At 47.6% G+C, this 25,182-nt stretch overlaps 2 protein-coding genes and 1 long non-coding RNA gene across 12 annotated transcripts; 2 read left to right on the forward strand and 1 right to left on the reverse strand.

The window, feature by feature from the left end:
* The first annotated feature begins 15,992 nt into the window (after window positions 1-15,992).
* Window positions 15,993-18,011, forward strand: LOC120681754. The gene is made up of 4 exons (XR_005678059.1): window positions 15,993-16,112; window positions 16,301-16,501; window positions 16,592-16,633; window positions 17,982-18,011. It is a non-coding gene; the product is annotated as an uncharacterized LOC120681754 (long non-coding RNA).
* Window positions 18,012-18,019: 8 nt separating this feature from the next.
* Window positions 18,020-19,504, forward strand: LOC120682915 (shikimate kinase 2, chloroplastic-like). Its single transcript, XM_039964931.1, has 7 exons — window positions 18,020-18,039; window positions 18,264-18,306; window positions 18,415-18,469; window positions 18,567-18,727; window positions 18,877-18,959; window positions 19,062-19,191; window positions 19,386-19,504. The coding sequence occupies exons 1-7, from the start codon at window positions 18,020-18,022 to the stop codon at window positions 19,458-19,460; spliced, it is 567 nt and encodes a 188-aa protein (XP_039820865.1). The 3' UTR covers window positions 19,461-19,504.
* A 582-nt stretch (window positions 19,505-20,086) lies between these two features.
* On the reverse strand, window positions 20,087-22,978 carry LOC120681690. Of its 10 annotated transcripts, none has more exons than XM_039963295.1 (9): window positions 22,451-22,978; window positions 22,196-22,371; window positions 22,016-22,119; window positions 21,756-21,836; window positions 21,559-21,659; window positions 21,395-21,481; window positions 21,069-21,247; window positions 20,704-20,836; window positions 20,092-20,594 (listed from the first exon to the last, which is right to left on the reverse strand). In XM_039963295.1, exons 1-8 carry the CDS (start codon window positions 22,655-22,657, stop codon window positions 20,728-20,730), a joined length of 1,044 nt encoding a protein of 347 aa, XP_039819229.1. In that variant the 5' UTR covers window positions 22,658-22,978; the 3' UTR covers window positions 20,092-20,594; window positions 20,704-20,727. The 10 variants fall into 10 exon arrangements, 6 of the variants coding, with proteins under 6 accessions (XP_039819227.1, XP_039819226.1, XP_039819230.1 ...); XM_039963294.1 differs by having other exon boundaries at window positions 21,750-21,836; XM_039963293.1 differs by having other exon boundaries at window positions 20,087-20,550; window positions 21,559-21,836.
* Window positions 22,979-25,182: the final 2,204 nt, after the last annotated feature.

Raw genomic sequence — 25,182 nt, forward strand, 5'->3', positions numbered from 1 at the left:
GATCAGTAAAGTTGTTGCATGTGGTGAGAGCTAGCTTGTCTTGAAGCTTTGTGCTGAGTCCCCTTCTGAAACAATCCTGCTTCTTCTCATCAGTAATCCACATGAAAACCGCCGTACTGAGATAGCTGATTGAAGGTTTGAGCATATTGCAGCACGGTGTTGGTCCCTTGTTTCAGGGCTAGGAACTCTGCCATCTTTCGCCTCATTAAGCTCGTAGGGATGTGGTGAGCTTTAAACGCTGCCACAAACTCATCCCAAGTGAGACGTGTACCAGCGGGAAGGAGGGCCTTGTGATTGACCCACCATATTTTTGCCGGTCCTCGCAGTTGTTGCGCCGCAAAGGTGGCTTTGTCCATCTCTGTGCAATTGAGGATGCTGAACTTATCCTCAATGGTGCAAATCCAGGCATCAACCTCAAGGGGATCATCGGCCTTATGGAACAGAGGTGGCTGGGTGGCCAGAAATCCGACATATTCAGTTTCTGCTGGTGCTAGCGGGGGAGCATGTCGACCTCTGCCGGCATTGACCTGTGCTTGCACCAGTTGCATTATCAACTCCGTCTGCTCATTGCGGTCAGTGATAAGAGCTGCAACATCTTGAGCCAAAGATGGAGGTTGTTGGGGCAGTGCCTCGTGATTGTCATTGTCATGATTATCACCCATCTGCAAAATAATCATTCCCCTGGTTAGCCATTTCGCTATCAGGACTAATTCATGCATTATAACGAATGTGCATATATAATATGAACACACAGCATGAATCCTTCCCCTCGCGATATGGTTCACCAAGGGAAGATAAACTAACTTGCTTTGGTTGAAAGTGCATCAACACAACAAGTTTCGCCCAGAGTAGCTCTAATGTATGCGATACTAAACATCGCTCATCATCAATTTCAGATTTGAAGACAGTCAAAGCGCAACCCATAGCATGACATGAAATTTCACATACTGACAGGAAAGATCATCACGGGAGTAAAATTTTTACATTAAGCAGCCACGCTGATTCAGCTGGAACAAGGTTCAGTACAAACCAAGCCGTGCTACGGCAACAAACTAACATGGGAGAAGGGTTCACAAACGACCCTACAACACTCCACTATGGGGTCTTACACGACCCGGCTACACACCACACTAGCGAGGGGTTATCCTACATGACTCGAACTACTGAGCCACAAAAGAATTCTCAACCCAAGGTTAGCCTAGAGCACTATGTTGGTGATCCTACCCAACTATCCTACAGTTAGGCTACACTGCAAGGGGAGAATCAACACTATCCCGCTGCGTCCTCACGGAGTCCCAGGTCCCGACTCGACTCCAGACACTCCCTCGATCTCCTCAGGGTCCTCTTCCTCTTCTTCTTCTTCTGGCTCCTCTGCTGCATCAGCCTCCATCTCTGCTGCTGCCTGCACCTGAGCCTGGGCATCCTCAATCCACTCCTGGGCCTGCTGAAGCTGCCCCTCAAGGTGCTGCACCATCTGAGTCCTGTTCTCTAACTCCTCCTGCAACTCCTGAATCCTGATCTTCCTTGCTCTAGACTTGGCCTTCAGGGTCTTGATCTTGTCCTGGGTACCAATCATGTGCTGCTCATGGAGGTGAGCCTCTCGAGCCTTGCTCCTGCATATCGCATTTTCCTCACGCAGCTGCTCATACATGTTGCTCAAAGCTGAGGAGTAGCTGAACGAGAGTGCTGTCCTGATGTTGTAGTCGGGCATCATGTAGTTCAGGTTGCGGTTAACCCGATCTGCATAGGCCTGAGTGGTCTCATCCTTCAGAGGAAACACACTGTAAGGAGTATCTATCACCTCTGCATTATGCTTCTCTGAGAACTCCTCAATGGCCTTCCTAGCTGCAATCTCCCAGGAGTCTGCCAGCTTCCTACCATAGACAGTGAGCTGCCACGAGTCCCATTCCAAGCGAGCGGGGCAAGCAGGAATCTTCACTATCATCTGACAGCGCTCGGTGCCCAGCAAGCTAGACTCGTGTCCGGAGTACTGTGGGGGCTCAGTGTAGTCAAACGCCCTGAGCATCTGCCACAGCAGACGAGGAAAGTGGCCGGTGTGGAGGGCATTGGAGTGCGCCCAACCCTCAGCGTCCACGATCACGTGCGTGAAGCTAGCCATCTGTAAGAACACATAGCGCTAACGTAAGTAACAGTTTTCAAAAGAAACAGGTTTAAACTTGGTAACGCAACACAAATAAATTTTTAAGAACACATAGTAAAAACATGGTGATCCAAATAAATTTTTGTGAAGCGCAACCGAAGGTAACAAAACAAACAACAACTCAGGAATGCAAGATGCGAGATGCATGCCACGTCCTAGCGTTTCTCACCCAAACAAGTACCAAAATATGGCATACGAGAACAATCGGTGGCACGTTTACGTACTCTCCCTATATATATACTAGTCGTTCCTACGATCAAGGATTTTATAACGCGCTTACGAAGTTAGTTTCCTGCAGAAGAACACAGAGACAGATATAAATATCCATTTCTGGACCCTTCGTGCTAGCACACACGAACGGCCCCCATGTGTCCTACGCCACACGGGTAACGCATATGCAGTTTCCCACATATTCACACATACATTACCATCCACTATAGAGATGGCACCCAGACGTTCGACGCTGAATGGGCAGCGCTGCATACGTCATAACAACGTATTCACTTCCCGTACACTCGCCTTACGGGACATCCAAGGGTAGACGTGTCCCAAGGGTCACGGTCATGGCCAACCGCATGACAGGTTTACATCTCGTAACATTGCCTTACGAAATGGCCGTGATCACAATCACACGGCATGAAATCCGCACTCCATATCAGGCGGCAGATAGCGACAGACTCGTTTGAATTGAGCCTTATCACCTCCTCGTATGCTCATCATACGGGACCCGCGCACGTATGAAACACGTGGGCTATTCTAAGGACTACCAGAATGCTTACCTTGCTTACCTTAGCGTAGGTGCGTCGTTACCGAAATAAGGTTTAACAAAAAGTAAAAGCTGGAAGTGCTGGAATAAAATAGATACTTAGTTGCCACCTAACTTATAAAACATAAATAGGGCATACGAACTATCTATTCTATTCCTTAGCGCATCTAGCGTCAACTTTTCGAAAAACCCAAAATCGTTACAAGGTAATCACCCCAGTGCAATTTAGAGCTCTGATGCCAGCTGTAGCAGCACCGTTCAAATTAAACCGGCTTAAATGCACCAACCATCATCTTAATACTTAATCAAGTTACTATGCACTTAAAACGGTGTAACCTGACAGGCTGTCGGGTAAAATCCCGATTAAACTACTGTACTCCAGGATCACAATTGCACTTAGACCCGTACGAAGATGAGCACAGGTGTTACCAGCATACAGAAATCTTCAAATTAATTTACAACACAGGTTTTACATAAAAGGTTTAATACAAACAACAGAGTTCAAACGCACAGCGGAAGTTTAAAACTGAGTTCGAAACACAGTACGATAGCTACGACGACGATAAAAGGTGAGCTCCACATTCTGCCCACCGATGTGACGCCAACCTGCCCAATCTTCACGGGGAAGACGGGGCCCACTCGACGGTCCAACCCGGAGGAAGCGGCTGTCCAATCCAGGACGCACAGATCTCCTCGAAGTCCGCAGGGACACAACCTGCTCAGAAGGGTTACAACAACAACCCTGAGTATACTAAGACTCAGCAAGGCTTACCTAGACTCTGGGTTTGTTTTGCATGCAAGAGACAAACAACTAACAACACTTAAATAAAGAAAGAGTAAGGCTAGGGGTTAATTATAAGCAAAACCTAACTTGCATACATGATCTAGCAACTAAAACTACCAGCTTAACTTGAAAGCAGTAAGCATTCCACCCAAAAGTTTCCAGCATTTACTGATATAGAAAAACACCTCTTTAGCCCTAGAAAAAGGAAAACAACACTAACAGATCCACAACCATACACATAAGCCATGCATCTGAAACTTTTACAGTGGACTACACATACCAAGAGTAAGCTACTACAAATTTTTCATAATTTTTATAGCAACAAAAAAAAAGTGGTAATAATTAAACTAGCTCAAGCACAAAACAAATATTAACAGGGGTAACAGTGACAAAGTGCATGCTCAAGCATTTTTCCTCTGAAGATCAAGATTTTAGAAACCTAACAAAATTGGTTTGGCATTTTTCGCATTTTTCTGTGAATTTATATGGATTTTTAAAGTTTCAGCTAAAATAAGAAAATGAAAAACATTTAAGGGGGGCTGATAGCCGGGGTCCACCAGTCAGCGATCCGGCCCGCCCCCTTCCTCTGCTTCGCACCCGCACGCGCGGGGCGCGGCCGGGTAGCTCGCGGCGGTGCTCCCCGCCGGCGGGGCTGACCGGCGGCGGCGCGGCGGGGCTGCAGGCGAGGCCCATTGCGGCCGGGGGGTGCGGGGGCGCGCGCGGGCTAGGGCACAGGGGTGCGCATGCACTAGGGCGGCGGCGCACACGGGCAGCCGGGGCAGCGCGGTGGTGGCGCGGGCGGCGCGTGGCGTTCCGGCCGCGGCGAAGCTCGGCGGCGGCGGGAGCGGGCGGCAGCGCGGCTAGGGTTACTAGGCGGCCCTAGGGCGCGCGGCAGTGGCGAGGGACGGCACCCAGGGAGAGCCGGCGGCGTGCGCGGGCGGCGGGCGGCGCGTTCCGCGGCGGCGCGGCTGCGATTCGACGACGGCGGCGCCGATTCGGGTGGGGAAAAGGTCGGGGAGTAGGAGGAGGCCGCGATTGAGCTCACCGTGGGTCGATTTTGGGCGGAGGAGACCTCGGAGAGGGAGCTCGACGAAGAGGGGCAGAGTTCGGCGGGAACGGCGATGGCGAGCGGCGGTCTGAGCTCGGTGCTAGGCCGATTCGGCCGGGGTAGGGCACGGCCGCGCTCGTGGGTGGTCGGAGTGGGTGGACGGTGAGGCTGCGCAGCTCAGGGTGCGACGAATCGAGGTGGGGCGGCGAGCCGTGGCCGGCGCGACGAACGGCGGCGACTCGAGCTCGTGCTCTGCGCAGCAGCTCGGGAAAGGGATAGGGATGGACTGAACGGAAGCTTCCAGGCCAGTGCAAGGTGAAGAGCGGTGTCGGGGCGCGATTGCCGACGCGTGGCGTCGCTCGCCGGCGACCAGACGCCGGTATGGCGTCGGGGCGGCACAGTGCCGAGCACAGGAGATGCACTGTTTCTTCGTTTAAATGATTTTTGCTCGAGTTTTACCAGTTGAAACTCAAATTTTCATATGGGAACATGAAATTTGGCCAAAATAAAAGTTGTAGAGAAAAAGAAGATCTACAACTTTCGTTTTGGGCGGAAGTTGATTTGGAGCTCGGATCAAGGACAAAAATGAGATCGAACACAGCTAAGTAGATGTTTACTATGCGAACGCGATTAGCGTTAACGATGAATTTGAGTCCATGATTAGCGATTTAACTCAAGATTAACGAGACGATTAACACAGGGGTGTTACACAGTCGGTCGAAGACGAGGGATAGGTCCTCAACTAGTGTTGACCCTACCTTAGTCTTGACTACGATGTCATCGACATATACCTCAGCTATATCTCTAATTAAATTGCAGAAAGTTCTGTTCATAGCTCGCACAAATGTGGGTAAGACATTCCGCAGACCATATGGCATGACAATATAGCAATAAAGTCCATCCACTGTTACAAAAGCAGTATGTTTCCTATCCTCTCTAGACATCTGTATCTGGTGGAAACCAGAGTAAGCATCTAGGAAAGACAAAAGGTCACACCCGGAGGTGGAGTCCACAATTGTGGCAGTCCCGCCTAAATTAATCCGGCTTAAGTACGCTAACCATCACTGAAACGGTAACTAGGATTAACACGCACTTAAAACGGAGTAATCCGGCAGTGCTGTCGGGTAAAATCCCGATTAAACCACTTGAAACAGGATCGACAAAGCAATCCAGAGAATGCAACATTCCACAAATTTTACAGTACAGAGTATGAAAACTGATTGTTATTATTACAAACCGAGTTTGAATTCATAAAAGTACAACAGAGTTCAAGTTTGACGAAAAACAAACGATAGTTTAGCGTCGAAACCAGACATCATGATGAAGCCCGTACATGACGTCAACTGTAACCTCCGATGTACCACCTGAAAAACAAAGCCACAAGCAAGGCTGAGTATACTAATACTCTGCAAGTCTTACCCGACTAAGGGTATACTTAGCTCTTAATCTAGACATGCAAGTCTTTTGGCTTGAGGGGTTTGTTTTGCCGAAAAGCAGTAAAGAGTAGATCCTTAATTTCATATTTTAGCTTCCAAATTCTAGTTCAATTAACCATTCTAGGTGAGCATCTATCCAATAGCATACATGGTGGGAAACAATTATCTTTCATCATCCAACCAACCATATTCATCATCATCATCATCTTTCACTTCTTGCTCTATGTGGCAAAAGGGTTAAGCAGTCCCAAACCGTGAGAAGTGGACGATTCGAATCGAATTTGTTAACCTGACCAGGCAGATCTAACACACACGCATGGGGATCGACGTCTTGCTTCGCCCACGCGACTTTTCCCTTCAATTCCCGCTGCACGGAACAGGCCCACCGCCCTCGACTACAAGAATCCACGCCATGGTACGACGCCGGGTCGTGAGCCTTCTTGCACCCGCATGTGGCTGTAACACCCTAATTTAAATTTCAGCATTTAGTAATAAATTTAATTGGCTTTATTTAATTTTCTAAGTTTTATTGTGTTTAGCTGGCATTTAATCCAATTTTGTTCCTCAAGAAATTAAAATTTATCATAGGTTTAATTTTTGTTGTTGCATTCATGCTGGTGCATACTTTTATTTGAGTGTGGTTTGAATCCAAATTTTTGTTTTGAATTCAAACTTTGTTTGAATTAGGAATAGAAATAGAAGAGAAAAAGAAATAGAAGAGGAAAGGAAACCTAAACCCCAGCCCAACCCAACAGCCCAAGCCCACTCCTCCCTCTCCCTTCCCGCGGGCCCACTTCGGCCCAGCTCGCGCCGCGGCCCGAACTTCACCTCAGCCTGGCCCGCGTTCCACTCCGGCCCAGCCCGATCTCCCGCGGCCCAGCACGCTCGCCCCTCTCCCGCACCCGCGCTCGCCCGGCCCAGCACGCTCGCAGCGGCCGTCCCGCGTCGCCCAGCAACCAAGCCAGCGCCCCGCCCCTGCCAACTGGGCCCCGCTTGTCGGCGCCCCTCTGCCGCAGACCGCGCGCCCCGTCGCTCTCACTGCCAGCCCGGGCCCGCTCGCCAGGTCCGTCCTCCTCCTCCCGCAACGCCCGCCCGCGACCCCCGCCTGGGATCTCGCCGGCCTTCCAAACCGGGCGCGCACGCCTAGGTTGGCCGCCGCCTTATAAATGCCCCCTGCGGCCTCCCTGGACCCCGTCCTCGCCTCCACAGCCGCCGTAAACCCTAGCAGCCGCCCCCACCGGCTCCGCCGTGCCGCCACTCCTCTGCGCCGCCGTGAGCTCGCCGCCCCGCTGCAGTGCAAGCTTCCCCGTGCCACGCAAAAGCTTCGCCACGGTCCAGTGAACCTTTCCAAGCCCTCAGCACCGAACCTGTGCCACTGCATCGCCGGAATTTGGGTGCAGACCTTGCCGCGGGTGAGCTTCGCCGCCGTCGCAATCCCTCATCGCCAGCGACCCCCGTGCCTCGCTAACCCCTGGATTTGCTTCACAGGGACATCACACGTCGATCTCTGGAGTCCAGGTGCCCGGACTCTGTCTGCAGCGACCCCTCCTCGAACTCCGACCCTGCGCCGCCGCTCGCCTTTAACGCCGCCGCCCCTGCACGGCTGCTCTACCCGATTTCGGGCACCGGTGAGCACTTCCCGAGCCCCTGACCCTTTTACGCTAGATTTTAATCCCTGACTCGCGCCCAGGATAGCCTCCACGCTTCACGCCGGCGAAGCACCGCCACACCGAGCCGCCCCCACAGCCGAGCACCCCGCTACGAACCCCGCCGCACCTTGATTTCCACTCCAGTGGATTACGCGTTCCACACCGAACCTCCACGGCCAAACCCCGGCCCAAACGGAGCTCTGTAGCCCCAGAAAACCCCTACTCCGGCGAGCCGCCACCGCGGAGCTCTGCTCCGGCGGTGTTCCGCCGCTGCCCCGAGTGCCTTTGCCTAGATCCGTCCGATCCGAGATGGACGCCTGTGATTAGATCCCAAACCGATCAGATCTGGACCCTCAGATCCGAATCCAACGGCTGAGATCCAACCGTACCCCTTCGGCCTGTCACATTTGCTAAAGAGCCCTCGCCTTTCTTTGAAATCAACGCGCCGTCCAACTCGGTTGAAAAGTATTTACAAATCTGTCCTTACTTTTACGCTTTAGCCCCTGACTTTTCCAGTATTCGAACCCACCGTCCACCCCTGGCTTTTTCACGTGATAGCCCCTGGATCTTTTCAGTATTTATGTTTAGGCCCTCGGTTTTTGCAGAAAACCCCCTGGAACCTTAGTTTTCTTACAAATAAGCCCCTAGAACTTGTTTTTAGCCTAGAAAATGCGTTTTAGCTCCGTTTTTAGCGTTCTTTATATCCACGCGATCGTTGTAACGAGTAGAACAGTTTAGACTTGGTTTTTCTTGCTGTTTTATTGTATTGATGTACTGTTTCTTAGCTTTTGTTAGTGTTTGCTCGTATGCTTATTTTCGTGCATTGTTTTGGCCATGTGTTCGTGAGTAGACGTTGATCCATCTGAGGAGCCCCAGTACCAGAACCCGGAGCAGCCGTCTTCGGAGCAGTTTGAGCAGCAGCCAGAGCAGTACGAGGAAGGCAAGTATAACATGAACAACCCATCACTTTTAAATACATTTTCATACTGCATTTAATACTGTATGCCTATAAGGACTTTCCTAGCCACTTTATATCCTTTATATATATCCTTGGGTTGCATTTTGGTTAGTTGTGCTAGGTTGCTGCGCTATAACACACTCTGGTCCTTTTTAATTAATTTGACTAATGGTTTACTTGAACTTAATTCTGAGAGTAGCCCTCTGTGTGGATGAGTGGCTCACGTCTCGTTAAAATATGGTTTTTGTAGAAACATGGTTTAGGGGGCCAGCACGGTGCTTAGTGCTTGGTTGGCCACTCTCCATAAGGACCGGTTCATAGAGCGACAACCTGGGACAACAGCGCTACCACAAGGCTAGAATGGGATAGACTTGGCTTACTAATTAGGTCTTTTTGGTTTGGAGTAACTTACCTGCGGGGCAAGAGTAGCAAGCTTCAATGGTCCCTGCTCCTCCGGCTTGGTCTGTGCTTGGATTGCGCTCCTGTGCTTGTACCCCCGGAGGTGGGCCCCATCGTCGCCGACCTAACTCTTAGCGGTTACGCTTTACCAACGAGATTCTTTGTAACGGCCTCGTAGTGAGTCGCTAGTCATCTCACCTAAGGAAGTGTGATGAACCTCTGGCGTAGCTCACGACTTATGGGTAAAGATGTGCAACCTCTGCAGAGTGTAAAACTGGTATACTAGCCGTGCTCACGGTTATGAGCGGCCCAGATCCTCCTTTTGATTAGTGAAGTTATCTCCTTCCGACGAGGGAGGTGCTTCTCGGGGTTACCTTGGTGGCTTGGTTTTGGTTTGGTTTCTCAGTAGTTACATGATTAAACTTGACTAATTACTATGTAACTGGGTTAATGGTAATTCATCAACTAGTAGTAAATAGCTTAAATAAAATCTTGCCAACCCTTAAAAGCTAATGCAGTTGAGTCAGCCCACCTTAGAGCCTCATAGTTTGTGTTATACTTGTTGAGTACAAGTTGTGTACTCACTCTTGCCTCTTCTCTACTTTTTCCTCTTGGCTACGCTACTGCTGCTCAGTTCCTGCCGACACGAGGGAGTTCGTCCAGCGCTACTAGGACTACGAGGACTTCTAGGTGTTCGTCTCCCAGTCGACGTCCCTGTGGCGCCCTGCTTCAGCTTCGGAGAGCTTTATCGTATTTTGTACTTCGCTTCCGCTGTATCAGACATTTTTGTCATTAATGTAATAAATAACATTTGTATTCACTTTATTATATCTTTTTACGTGATATGTGCTTTGATATACTGTTCATTCTGTTGTATATACGTGTGACTTGATCCTGGCACGTATATGATTGCTCGGTTTATGTTCTTTTATAAACCGGGTGTTACAGTGGCCGCATGAGAACAACGTTCAAAGATGGTGGGGAGTATGTTCCGGCCTCGGTGCAATCCAGTACTCAAGCTTACCGATTACCATATTTCTCGGCATGTGGTTAGTACGTTCAAACGCTTAACCACCACTACCACACTCTGCGACCTTATCAACTTTTCACTAAACAGACGGGGTCTCATCCAGAAATATAGTGCCCTGACCCCGCCCGTAGGCCTTATAGTTGCAGCATGTAGTAAACATTCAACTCCTATAATTCTCGCGAGTGACAGGAAATCACTCGACTTCTACCGAACCATTAGCCTAGCCAACTAGCGACCTACACATACTAGTGTTCAAGCATAGGTACCTAGGATCATGCAGCTAAGGTTCCAAGCAACTCCTGTAAACTTAAATGTGCAAGTAGATAGGAATAATAATAAGTTGCATAAATTTAAAATATATAGGACATGCTCCGGGGCTTGCCTGGAATTAACACTAGGTCAGTGTTATTTAGAGGATAATTGCTCGGTGAGCATCGTCTATCGGTCATGCACATTGGGATCCATCCGTCCATCTTCTAGATGTGTCCACTATTCATTATCTTCTGGCTCGGCTCCAACGTCACATCTTTCACGTGGTTCACCTATCGTACCTAAATGAAATGCAACAACACATATTTTATGAATGCATGAAAGTGCAACATGCTAAGAATTCATAAGGTACAACACACTAACATAAGCACCTAGAGCTATTTAACTTAACTGCCACAATTGGACAAAGTTTCATATTTCTCTAAGCACTAGAACTATTTATCATGAAATAGCACTATTACACATGGATTAAATCAAAACCATAGTTAAACAGTTGTAATGGATTCCAAAATTTTATCCTACTATTCTAGTAGTATATCAAGTGTGCTGAAAAAGTTTCACTCAAAAATATGCACTAGAACATCAAGAACACAAATGTGATATTTGATCCTAGCCTAAAATAAGATCCGATAAAACACCCAGTTAAAGTTGGTTTCTGGCCATTAAATTTGTATGGAGTACTCTATTCAGTGATGTACAACTACTGTCTAAAAATCATCCTTAGTTCATGTGTGGAACTCCTACAACCATCATATGCTATTTATTCTAATCTTTATCCTAGATTTAAAAGTAATCAGAAACTGAAGATGTGCATGTAATAAAACTTGTAGATCTTGTTGAAAGGATTCCAAAACATTTGGATTTGCATTTTTACAATTTTTCTACGAATTTTTATGAATTTTCAAAGTTCACAGCAAAATTTAGAAAAACCTAACTAAACCTTACAACGGGGTCCCTAGAATTTGCATAACTGCCCCTCAAATCTTTTAAACCCTTGCATCCAGGCCCTTGGCCGGAATGCAGAGCAGGGGAGGTGGTGGAGCTAGGATTTCCAGCGAGGGAGCTCGCCGGCGACGAGGGCTAGGGTGGGGAAAAGAAGGAGGGGGCCAAGAGCTACCTAGGGGTGTACTCGGTGCGAGCTGGGACGACCGGAGGCGGGCTCGCCGCGGGCGCTGGCGGCGGTGCTGCGCGGCGGCAGGGGTGCTCCGGTGAGGAAGCGGGGGCGCGGAGGGGTCGGCGAGCTTCCTGGTGGCGAGGTGAATCCGGCTGCGGGGTTGATTTGGTTCGGGGTGGGGTGGAGGAGGGGGTTCCGCGGGAGCAGGGCGGCGGCGATGGTCCACAGCGGCGGCGGCAGCTCTGCTCCGCGGTGGCGGCACACCGGCGGCATTAGGGTGGGGCGGCCTGGTCTGGGAGCTTCGGGAGGAGGAAGGGAATGTCGCTGGGGTGCCAATTTGGGCCGATATGAGATGAAGGAGGGGTTCCGCGGGTGCAGGGGCGGCAGCGACCATGGCAGGCGGCGAAGCTCACTCTGAGCGACGGAGAGGAGGGTTCGGCTCTGGGAAATAGCGAGCTGAAGAGGGGAAATCGAAGTTGGCGTCGTGAAAGGGTGAGGACGGCTTGAGCGGCGGCGCGGGCAGCGGCGCGGCGACGCGTGTGGCCCCGACATCGAGAGCGGCGACGACGTTCGGCGGCGTGTCGTGCGGACAGGCTACGGGGCGCATGGCAGCTGCGCGCTACACCAGGAGGGAGTGGTTTGGAGCGATACCGGGGGCGCGCGAGGTTGTTTGGCCGGGGCGCGGCGAGGGTGCGGTGCGTGGCCGACGCCGGCGGCGAACGATGTCGTCACGGCGAGAAACAGAGAGGAGAGAGGAGAGATGGTGGTGAGTGCAAAACCGTAATTAGATCAAAGTTCAAAATTCATTTTGTCAACTCAATTTTTCTCCTTCTACATGGCCTCAAATGAAAACCTTTTGAATACCAAACTTGCTCAAAATTTCGAGATCTACAACTTTCGTTTTAGGCAAAAGTTCATTTGAGGCTTCGTTTGAAAGATCAAATTTGAAACTTGAGTACATTTGAATAGGTACTATATGCTTCGAAATTCAAAGTTTTCTCCCATTTTTGTGTGGCAACTCATAAAACTTTGAACACAAAAGTTGTTCGTCTTTTGAAAACCTATAACTTTGGTTTTGGACCAAAGTTCGTTTGAGCTATATTTTAGAAATTATTTTTAAAGCATATTTGTTTAAAATTTGAAAGATTATTTAAAACCTCGAATACTATGGTTCATTTGACCTGTCATTTTATGTGCAAAATTTCATATACACATAAACACACATACATACACATATGTTATTTTCCAAAAGAAATGCATAATTTGAATTTTTCTTGTTTATTAAGCATGAAATCATATTTAATATTTCTTGCTTAGCATTTTAAAACTCTGGGATGTCACAACAATCTGATCCATATGTGGAATAGGATAGGGGTCTCTAGGACATGCCTTGTTGAGGCTGGTGTAGTCGATGCACATCCGAAGCTTCCCGTTGGCCTTTGGGACGACGACCGGGTTGGCCAACCACTTGGGGTGGTGGACCTCCTTGATGAAGCCAGCGTGTAGCAACTTGCGGACTTCTTCACGGATGAAGTTCTACCGCTCCACGGACTGCTTCCGAGGTTTCTGGCGTACCGGCGTGGCGACAGGGTAGATCCTCAGATGGTGCTCGATCACATCTCTGGGGATCCCGAGCATTTGTGACAGTTCCCAGGTGAACACGTCCACATTTGCCCGGAGGAAAGTGATGAGCGAGTCTTCCTATTTCTCCTCCAGGTTCCCCGCGATGCGGGTGGTCCGGGAGGAATCCGCTCCGACCTGCACGGTCTTCACGGGAACATTGTCTGGGTCGGACGGTTGAACCTTATGTGCCCTGGCAGGCACCTTGGCTCGCGAGGTGGATGGGTCCTCCTCGGAACGTGCAGCCTCTGCCGCCAGAGCATGCAGTTTCTCAACTACAGCGACGGCAGCAGTGCGGTCACCCCGCACAGTGAGGACACCGGCAGGGGAAGGCATCTTCAGGACCAAATACCCGTAATGCGCAATGGCCATGAAGCGGCAGAGAGCTGGCCTGCCAATGATGGCATTGAACGGGAGGTTCACCTCCGCAACATCGAACTGGACGCTCTCTGTGCGGAAGTTCTCCTCAGTCCCGAACGTGACCGGCAGAGTGATGCTCCCCAGAGGGAACACCGGATGTGGGCCCACTCTGGAGAATGGGCGAGAGGGAGTCAGCTTGGACTCCGGGATCTGCAGCTGCTTGAACGCTGCATAGCTGATGACGTTGAGGCCAGCCCCACCGTCAATCAGCACGTGATAGAGCCTGATGTTGGCTATGACAGGGGCGGTGACTAGAGGTAGTACATCAGCCCCGGCCATGTTCTCCGGGCAGTCAGATGACCCGAAGGAGATGGTGGTGTTCCTCCACCTGTGGTGCGGCGCCGCCTTCGGGACCCCCGGCTTCGCCGAAAGGACCTCTCGACGAAGGGTCTTTACGTCCCGCCGGGAGACATGCTCCCAGCTTCCGCTGTACATTACGTACAGCTTCTTGCGGCGCTCCTCGTTGTCAGAGTTGTCGTGGCTGTAAACGCCCTTCAGCTCCCGAGCGGGGGATTGGTACCCCAGCTCCTTCTCCCCGGCAGCGGCCTCACTGTCGGAGGCTTTCTCCTTGCCAGACCGCTGGCGAGGAGGGGGTGAGCCGTCCTTGGAGGCTTGCTCACACCGCCCACTGACCTGCTTCGCGAGTTTTTGGATCTCGCGGCAGTCAGCGGCGCTGTGGCGAGCGGTGGGATGAACTGGGCATGAACCTCTGTTGCCACCTTGCGGGCGCGGACGCTTGCCATGCGCATTCTGGCCCCCAGCCGCTGCCGCAGCAGCTGGTGCCGCTGCTGCAGCGACCAGACCGCCGGCTTGTGGCTCCCCGCGACCCTGGTTCTTTTTCTTGCCACCGCCCTGGACGGTAGCCACCAGCCTTGGCGTCTCCGTCTTGGGGGGCTGAGTGCCATGCGCGGCCCTCAGCGGCCCTGGCACACTTGTCAGCCAGGGAGAAAAGGACTTCCTCTCCCTCTTGATTTCTACTACCATACCCAAAGCCTCCATGAATCCTCTCGAAACCTGCCCTTGTTGTACCTACATGGCCATTAAGATCTCCTCCTATGAAAAGCTTTTCGCTAGAAAGTGCAGTTCTAACCACGCTATCTAAATCTTTCTAGAATTGCCTCTTAGCACTCTCATCGTGACCTATTTGGGGAGCATACACACTAATTACGTTCATGACCGTATCACTAACAACAAGCCTAACTAAGATAATCCTATCCCCTAGCCTTCTCATGTCCACCACTCCATCCTTTAGGCTCTTGTCAATTAAAACTCCTACTCCATTTTTATTTGCAGTTGTCCCTGTGTACCATAGCTTGAAACTGGTATTATCCACCTCCTTCGCCTTCTGGCCCTTCCATTTAGTCTCTTGAACACATAAGATGTTTACACGCCTCCTAGTTGCTACGTCAACTAACTCCCTTAATTTACCTGTAAGGGACCCTACATTCCAACTACCTACACGAATCCTAGTTGGTTCGACTAACTTCCTTGCCCTTCGCACCTGTCGAGAGAGATGTGAAGACCCTTGCTCATTTTTCACTACACCCAGGTGCCGATGTAGCGCACCACTCAGAAAATGATGACCTGATCCTTGCTTACTTAACACCGTGCCCAGATCACGACACGACGCGTCACCAAGGGGGAGACGACCCGGCCCTTGCCCATTTAACACCATACCCGGATTCCGATATGACGCGTTGCTAAGAGGGTTACGCCCCAACGGATTTCTCTTGGGTTTCATCTCCATTAGAATGGCTAGGTTCACTGCTGGCTCGCCAAGCCTATCGCACCCTCCTCCTTTACCAGGGCTTGGGACCTACTATGTTGAGACAACATAAGCGGAGTTCATTTTAACATTGCTTGGTACATGTAAATTGTACATGTCACCACTTCTTTGGAAACGCTTGTATTCTTATACTGCTTAGTTTTATAAATGAGACATAGATGCAGAATCTTATATAGTTACATACACTTGCTTAGCCTTATTCCCAACATTGGTTTTGATGGATGACTTGGTTTCATGGTTGTATTTCCTTATATTGCATGCTCGAGCCTTTGCCAATGGGGGATGCATTATTATCTCTCAACATTTGTAAGTACAAATCCTTTATAATTGAACATTCTTCTATCTATTATAATTGCAGAACTTTATCAAATGGACAGCGTGGAGAGGTGTATGAGATCAATGGTGATCAAGTGGCTGTTATATTTGACCCTCCTGAGGAGAGGGTGGCTGATGGTAACAAAGATGAAGTAGACAAAGTGCAAAATGCTAAACCAGCAGTTTACTTGGTTGACAGTATGCTTCTAGTCCCAAGCGTCCATATTGCTATATTCAGTTTGGACATGCCTGCAATTTAGCGTTCTTTTCTTTTTGTACTTCTAGCTCAGGATATTGAGCATGACCATGATACTCAGGCGGAAGATTGGCATATTGCACTGGAAGCACTTTGCGAGGTATTTTATCTTAATATAACTGTTTGTATATAACTTGTATTATCTTGATATATTCCTTTCTCGTGTACATGCATCTGCTTGCATAGGTTCACCACTCAGTCTGCTGTACGAGTGACAATATTCACGAGTGTTTGTGTCCTTATGATTTGCTTAATAAACTTATCTATAATGTTATGTTTACAAAATAGGTACTGTCATCTCTACAACCAGCCATTGTTTACTTTCCAGACAGTTCCCAGTGGCTGTCTAGGGCAGTTCCAAGATTAAATCGCAGAGAATTTGTTGAAAAGGTAGAGGAAATGTTTGATCAACTTACTGGACCTCTAGTTTTGATATGTGGGCAGAACATAACAGAGGCATCAACAGCAGCACCTAAGGATAAAGAACCTGTAAGCCGTATAAGCTCCATTAGCCCTACCTGCTTGCACTCAATTATATATTTTGTTGTTGGTTCTTATGTGGGTTCTGCTTAAATATAGAGGACTCTGCTGTTCCGTAATCTGGCTCGTCTGTCTCCGCTGGTAATTTTCTTGCCAACCTGCTAAAGAAGATATGCTTGTTTTCTGATCCTCCCCTGTTGCAACTGGTCCAGAAAACATTTATTCTCCCAGTTATTCATGTATTTGTTTCTGCACATTTATTTTTTTTTACCACGCAAGGTGCCTAACTAACTTTTAGTTTTTCCATCCAATGCTTCTGGTCGTAATAGTTGCAATGATAGTGACTCGTGATGAGAACCAAATTAGTAACAATTTATCATGCTGATGTTGCTTAGCCCATTCTGCCGAATATTCCTGTAAGCGCTCTTTATTGTGGTTGATGTGGCGGCCATATCATTGGCACGAAGCCATATTTTTTTTATAGTTGGTTGCCGTTGCCCGTTGGATAATTTACTAGTTCAGGATTGTATCTAAACTAGATATCATTATGCTTGGCCTAATGGCATGCTTGTTTTAGAGAGAAAAAAAAATGCAAAAGCAATGCCTATTTATGTTTATCCTTCGTGAGTACAAGCTGGGCTTTTATCATTATATTCCTGCAAAGCATGGTCTTATTCTGCCTGGTTTGAAAATGAATTGTGCAAGTTGACACTACTTTCTGGCCTTTCTAGTTCTATAGGTGCATAAGGCTGCACAGTCAGGCCTGACAAGATTCCTTCATCCACCCTTTTTCAGTGTTGTACTGCATTGCTTTGAGGTCTGATTAGTACAAAGAAATTTACTTATTCTAGTAAAAATTACCGCTACAGCTATTAAATGGGGCTACTAATTGATTTATGCTCTCTCCAGTAAAAGAAGAGTGTTTGTGCCATTTTGGGTTGTTTTCAATCAGCATGTTTACTCTGACCATCGATATCCTAGATTGGTTGACATATAATTTATTAATATTATAGCTTTGCTACATTTTGCATATACTTAATACTCATAATTAGTAGTCTTTGCTACATTTTGCATATACTTTATACTCGTACTTAGTAGTCAAAGTAGCATGTTGGTGACTATCGGTTTCCAAAGTGACCTTTTTGTGACTGGAGAGTATTTTGTCAGGAGCAAAGCAGACGTGCTACCAAAAGCCACTGCAATGCCAAGTGTAGCGATAGAGAGCAACGAGGGCTTCTAGATGGCCTCCTTGGCAATTGCTGAACTGTAGTTTAGCCAGTAAAACAAACTAGGTGTAAAGGAAGAAAAGAAGGATACACCAACTTTGTGTCACTTCCCTGCATTGTTGTGCAACTTTAAAGCCTGCTTCTTTTAAATTTTAAACTGTTCTGAGTAGCTTTTCTCTTTCTTAGCACCATATCATAGTTCATTGGCATGGTGGATTGCAACAGCAGTGCCTAAACTCCCTATTACTATGAAATGTATTCAGTCATCATCCTTGAAGCGGCTGGTAGGGGACCTGAAAGGATGGAAGCCTTCAAGGTCCAGTGACATAACGAAGCTTTTCAAAAATAGATCATTTATTCCTCTTCCAAAGGTAAGCTGACATCCTATCAGTTCTTTATTTCCAAAGTGTTGATATGTGAAACATGTTGACTTCGCTCACCTGCTGACATCTGATGATGATGTCTCCTATTTGTTGTTACATCAATATCTGTTGGTGTCCAATAACTTGCTCACCGCATGCTCTCCTACCTCGAATAATAGGCAGTGGGAGCGTGCATAACTCAGTTGACGAGGCCCTCTTGTTAAAGGTAAACAAATAGTATGCCAAAGTTCTAATATGAATTAAATCGCATGTGCCATCATATTTTTCTTGCGTTTAGGCCATTGTTTGTGATATATTTCCATCATAACTGCAGAGGAAATCAGAAGAAGTTATGTTCCACTTGAATGGGCGGTGCATTTACCTAGTTGGTTAGTTCTGAACTTCCGATACTTCTCTGTTGACCAAGTTATATATTGATCTGTCGTATCGCCTCATCAGAAATTAATGCGTGAGTTCTTACTGCAGGAATGATGGGCTCTGGAAAGAGCACGGTGGGAAATATATTGGCTGAAGTTTTGGGCTATTCATTCTTCGACAGTGATAATTTGGTAGAACAAGCAGTTGGCATGTCTTCCGTTGCTCAAATATTTAAGATTCATAGTGAAGCGTTTTTCAGAGAGAATGAGGTAAATGCTTGCTGAATTTTATTTGCTCTTTGACAACTTTTATATATCTTCTTATGTAATTCGTTGAATTGTTATTGTCATTTTAGTAATGAAAATAGAAAGCCTTATGGAATGACACTTTCATGTTCCTCTGCTTTTCTGTGTTGCAGAGTAATGTCTTGAGGGATTTGTCCTCAATGCGGCGATTAGTTGTTGCAACCGGAGGTGGTGCTGTTATTAGGCCAATCAACTGGTACTAGAATAACTTTGGTTTCCCGTCTTGTGATTTGAACTTGCTGTTTGTTCTCAGAAAAATAGTAATTATGATTGCTTTCCTTTTTTAAATAAAAAACAGGAATTACATGAAGAAAGGTCTATCTGTTTTGTTGGATGTGCCTTTGGATGCACTTGCAAAACGTATTGCTCAAGTGGGGACGGCTTCTCGCCCTCTCCTAGACCAGCCATCTGACGATCCGTACACAGCGGTATTTATTTTCATCCTTAAAACTGTTATGTTTTAATTTTTCCATCCCAACTATAACGTTCGTCAGTTAGTCAGGCACTCAGGCTTCCAGCAAAGACTTGCAATGAAAATACCCTTAGCTTTCCACTACTCGTATCTTGTCCTATTGTCTGCTATGGTTAAAATGCACGAAGAGCTAAACTAAGTTTGCTTCAGGCTTTCACGAAACTGAGCATGCTTGCGGAGCAAAGAGTTGAGGCTTATGCGAACGCCGATGCAAGAGTCTCTTGAAGGTACTAATCTCGTTCTATCAATTTCTGCCCCCTTCATGATCCCGTTCTATGCTAATTTTGTATGTATTATGGACGTATGGCTTTGAAAAATTTGCTGAAATTGGTTACATTACTGATGTTATTGGCCACATTATGTATAATTTTTTTGTATGTATCAATTTCTGCCCCTTTCATGATCCCGTTCTATGCTAATTTTGTATGTATTATGGACGTATGACTATGAAAAATTTGCTGAAATTGGTTGCATTACTGATGTTATTGGCCACATTATGTATAATTTTTTTGCAAACCGCTAAATGGATAGCTCTGCTATAACTTTCGCTATAGCTCTCTTAGCTTTTTGGAAGGGCTTCCGCTGAATATCTTAGCCCGCGATTTTAAACATAGAAACCCATGAACCATTTTTTGTTGTCTCAAGACAACTAATGATTGATTCATCATTTCAAACGGGGTTGTATTGCATTGTATTGGATCCATTGTGGCGTACTAGGATGTCTCGCTGTGTATTGGGGGTGCCTAGTTTAGTATATAGCTGTGTCCAGTTCACCACTTGGAGAAGATTCTGTTAATGAAATGGGGGGTTGGAGTAATATTTAAGTAACAGGAACTAAAGTGATACACAAATTGCCAACGCCTGGTAGAAGCTGAGACGGATAGACACATTGCGTAGTCACCACCAATTGGACTGATACACAAGTAGCCATCGCATGGGAACACCAAGCGATACCAAGGCCATGCCACACCATCATCCATGTCTAATACGGCCATCATAAGCTCAGAACCGAAAAACCTTAATGCTTGAAAAACAAGACGACATAGAGACAAAGCACCAAAGTCACAAGGTGCATCACTTTCAGAAGCTACTCAAAGCTCATCAGCATGCAGGTATTTGTCTTCAAAGCACCTATCTGAGTTTTAGATTGCTGGCAATGGCCTTCAGTTCAGCTATCTCAGCTTTTAGGATGCTGGTATTTGCATTCAGATCACCTATCTCAGTCTCCACCTTGCTGGAATTGCCCTCCAATGCCGATGAAGAATCAAACTAATCTATTTGTTTCTTTTTTTTCTCTAGCTTTTTCAGCTCCTCTCTGTAAAGCGGTTCAAAAGCGTAATATGTGCAGGTAGTTTTATCCTGCGCTAGGGGGGAAAAATCAATATAAACTGAACATAACAGCAAAGAATCTCAGAAATCATCAACAAAGCATAAAAAACGGAATAGAATCATTAGAGAAAAGTAAAACCTGAAGCTTGCTAATAACTTCTTTCTATTCCTGGCATGAACATTTTAAGTCTTCTGAAGACTTATCATACTCCATTCTCAAGTTCCTCTCCTCTTGTAACTGCGCCTCAAGCTTACATATGTTAAACTTCAGCCTGAAAATATTTCGACTTACGAGTGAGTAATTTTTTGTTATATTATATATGGGCTTGCTTTATAATAAAAAAATTTATTGTCATTCCAATCTAGGAGATTTTCGAAGATATTGGAATACATTTAGTAGCCCCTTATGATTGTGGTTATCAAGTAAAATGTAAAGGGGAATGTGGAGTGTCATCTTTATTTGAAGGTCCTAATAAAAGAATTTCATTAGTACTTGTGAATTACCTATTAATTGTGTTGCCAGCTTCAGCTTGCGATTTATCAGATGCATCGAGCCTCTCCCCAAGATACTTTATCGTACCTTTTAACTCCATATTTAATTCACTAACCAAATCAAATCGTTTTTGATTCCCCACTAGAGCTAGCTGTGAACTCGCTATGGTATCTTTTAACTCCTTCACTTCCTACATTATAAGATATTGTAAAATGATTATGTCTACAACTTCCTACTAATATATTGTATGGTAACAAAAAAGGACAATTTTAATGGAAAAGAAACAAGATATTATCCTACAAAAGCTATTATGGAACAATAAGGTCATTCCAAATACCTTTTCATGCCGCACATGAGCCAATTTTATTTCAGTCCTCAATTCCTTGATCATGGCAAAATGTGATGCAAGTTGTTCCTTGGGACCCTATGTAGGTTATAATAATTAATATAATTCGAAAACTACCAGGTAACAAAACTAGCATCTTAAAGTAGCCTACCTACCTTTCTAGTTTTTTGCGGTCTTCTAACATCTAGCGAAACAGGACCATCAGCAGAACCAACCATAGTGTCCTCTAGCATCTTGTTTTCAGAACCAACCTCACCTGTAGAGTCAGATACAAATATTTGTAAAAAAAAACTGAACTTGTAACATATAGTTGTAATGCGACAACAAAACATAAGGCAGCACATTCCATCACCAAATTTTCTTTTAGTGGCTGTTCCATTCTCTTCTGAGTGGATTTCAGTAACCTCACGGTAGACAAATGTGTAGGAAGCTTCTGCAAAATTAATAGGCAGAAAAAGGCCATATCAGTTTGTAGAAATAAAAAAAATGTTAAGGCATACAAGGGGAAATAGAAGCATCATAGTGATAACTAAACATAAAACAAACTCTACATGAGCAAGTATGCATGGAGCACAGAGGACCAAAGTTTTCAAAATATTAGTGGACACATACCGTCATGGGCAACATATGGAAATGATATAATGTCCCCCTGAGTAAGCTTGGCTGGAGCTGAAGATTTTCTAAACCTTTTCCAATTGATGTATGTGCCATTTGTGCTGCACAGTTACAGCTAGTTATATTGAAGAAAAAATAGCTATGATTGACAGAGTAAGATCAAGAATCGATAGAAACCTTGTGTCCTTGAGAAAAATGGGTGAAGGCCCATTGGGGTTCAACTCCTTCAACACGGTGTCCATATATATCTTGCAATGGCATGAGCTGACCAATATATCAGAAATCCTGAAACGGTGATCATGGACTGTGCGGCCAAAGCAGTGCTCATCGGCACATAATGGAATATCCGTTCCCTTCAGGTGATCCAAATTAAAGACTCCAATCAGTTAGCAGATTTTATTACAATAGAAAACAAACATAGAATCTATTCACCTGCGGCAGGAGACGGGCCTTCTCGGAGATGGCTGTGAGGACTCCCCAGGCCCCGGGCTCGGTGCCATGAACAGGTTGCTCAGCTAACTTGTGCGCCACCGCGCGCAACTTATCGCGGCACGCTAGCGAGGGTTTGCTCGGCGGCAGCACGGAGGAGGGTTGCTTGTTGGGCGCTGTATTTGGCGCCAGTGGAGCCGGAAGCAACATGTCCGCCGCCACGTGGTCCGCGGCTAGAGACACGCCGGGTGTGGTCTTCCTGCCCGCCGCCTGATCTCCGGGATCTACGAATGCGAAGGGGAGGGAAGCTCGATGGAGGCCGGAGGGAAGCGCTTACTCCAAGGGCGGAAGCTCCACACAAGAGGGCGCGGCAGGGAGCTCCACGAGCAGCAGATCCACTCGTGTCGGCGCGAGGTAGAAGGGGAAGAGAGGAACGACGGGCGGGGCGGGGCGGGGCGGGTGGGTGTGGGCGGCGCGGCAACAACCAGTCTGAAGCTTGCATTGCAAACCTTCCTCTAATCTTACACCGCAAGCTTCCGGGAAAACTTTCACGGGCTATGCAAACTTAACACATTTTATCTAGCGCTTGTTTAGTTGTATAAACTTTACACCTCAAAACTATCGCATCGAATGTTGCGGCACATGTTAGCTCCGAGGGTTGGGCTCGGGGGTCCCGGTCCCGAACCCATCAGCTGCCGTCGGACTGCTCGAGCTGCTCCCACGGCGAGAGCAGGCCGCCGCGTGCTGACCGGGGAACAGACCGAGAACGGCCCTCTCGGGGGGCCTTCCCCGTGCGTCGAACAACCAACTCAGAATTGGTACGGACAAGGGGAATCGGACTGTTCAATTAAAACAAAGCATTGCGATGGCCCCTGCGGATGCTGACGCAATGTGATTTCTGCCTGGTGCTCTGAATGTCAAAGTGAAGAAATTCAACCAAGCGCGGATAAACGGCGGGAGTAACTATGACTCTCTTAAGGTAGCCAAATGTCTCGTCATCTAATTAGTAACGCGCATGAATGGATTAACGAGATTCCCACTGTCCCTGTCTACTATCCAGCGAAACCACAGCCAAGGGAACGGGCTTGGCGGAATCAGCGGGGAAAGAAGACCCTGTTGAGCTTGACTCTAGTCCGACTTTGTGAAATGACTTGAGAGATGTAGGATAAGTGGGAGCCTTGGGGCGCAAGTGAAATACCACTACTTTTAACGTTATTTTACTTATTCCGTGGGTCAGAAGCAGGGCATTGCCCCTCCTTTTGGCTCCGAGGCCTGGCTCTGCTGGGCCGATCTGGGCGGAAGACATTGTCAGGTGGGGAGTTTGACTGTGACGGCACATGTGTTAAAAGATAATGCAGGTGTCCTAAGATGAGCTCAATGAGAACAGAAATCTCGTGTGGAACAAAAGGGTAAAAGCTCGTTTGATTCTGATTTCCAGTATGAATACGAACCGTGAAAGCGTGGCCTATCGATCCTTTAGACCTTCGGAGTTTGAAGCTAGAGGTGTCAGAAAAGTTACCATAGGGATAACTAGCTTGTGGCATCCAAGCGTTCATAACGACGTTGCTTTTCGATCCTTCGATGTCGGATCTTCCTATCATTATGAAGCAGAATTCACCAAGTGTTGGATTGTTCACCCACCAATAGGGAACGTGAGCTGGGTTTAGACCGTCGTGAGATAGGCTAGTTTTACCCTACTGATGACCGTGCCACGATAGTAATTCAACCTAGTATGAGAGAAACTATTGATTCACACAATTGGTCATCACGCTTGGTTGAAAAGGCAGTGGCGCGAAGCTACCGTGTGTCGGATTATGACTGAACGCCTCTAAGTTAGAATCCAAACTAGCAACCGGCGCCTGTGCCCGCCGCTCGCCCCGACCCACATCAGGGCATTCGCGCCCCAAGGGCTCATGCCATTGGCTCAGCTTGCCCGGTCGATGAGCTGTGGCAGGCCGCCTCGAAGCTCCCTTCCTCATGAGCGGCGGGCTGAATCTTAGGGCTGGACATAATTTTACCAAAAACTGATCACCGAACTGAACCAAGCCAAACCGAACCGAAAATACGGTTTTTTCGATTTTTGGTTAGGCTTCGGTTTTTATTTTTTACAAACCGAAATCTTCGGCTCGGCTTCGGTTCTCGTCGCTGCGGCACCGAACAACCGAGCCAACCGAAATCTCGACACCGCACAGCAACGCTATGGCATCTCCAGTCTCCGTAAGGCTGCACCAATATCGGCCCACCATGACCCAACAGCCCAACATGCTAACTCCATCAAGCCGCACGCACACACGCATAGCCGCCGCCGCCACCACCATGATTCTCCTCCGTAATCCCAAGCCACCCATCACGTGCTCATCTCTTCCCCAAGCGACATGGCCGCACGGCATCACCACCACTCCACGCGATGAGGGGCGGCCAAGGACGGAGGGGCCCAAGGTTGAATCAGTGCGGCTGGCCTTTTGCAATGCCGGACGACAGCTGCTGGGGCGAGCGGACTCGCGATGCTGGGGAGTGGGGACGCAGCGCTCGACCACGCGTAGGTGTGGATGACAGCCGCTGGTGGTTGAGCGGCCAGCCGCTGCGGCGGGAGGAAGACAGTCAGGAGCGACGATGCCAGGTTAGGAGCCCAAACTTCGGTGAAAACCGAAACCGACGCCGAAGAAACCGAAGGCCCAGCCCTACTGAATCCTTTGCAGACGACTTAAACACGCGACGGGGTATTGCAAGTGGCA

This window comes from Panicum virgatum, chromosome 7N (genome assembly GCF_016808335.1).
Source record: "Panicum virgatum strain AP13 chromosome 7N, P.virgatum_v5, whole genome shotgun sequence".
NCBI classification, from domain to species: Eukaryota; Viridiplantae; Streptophyta; class Magnoliopsida; order Poales; family Poaceae; genus Panicum; species Panicum virgatum.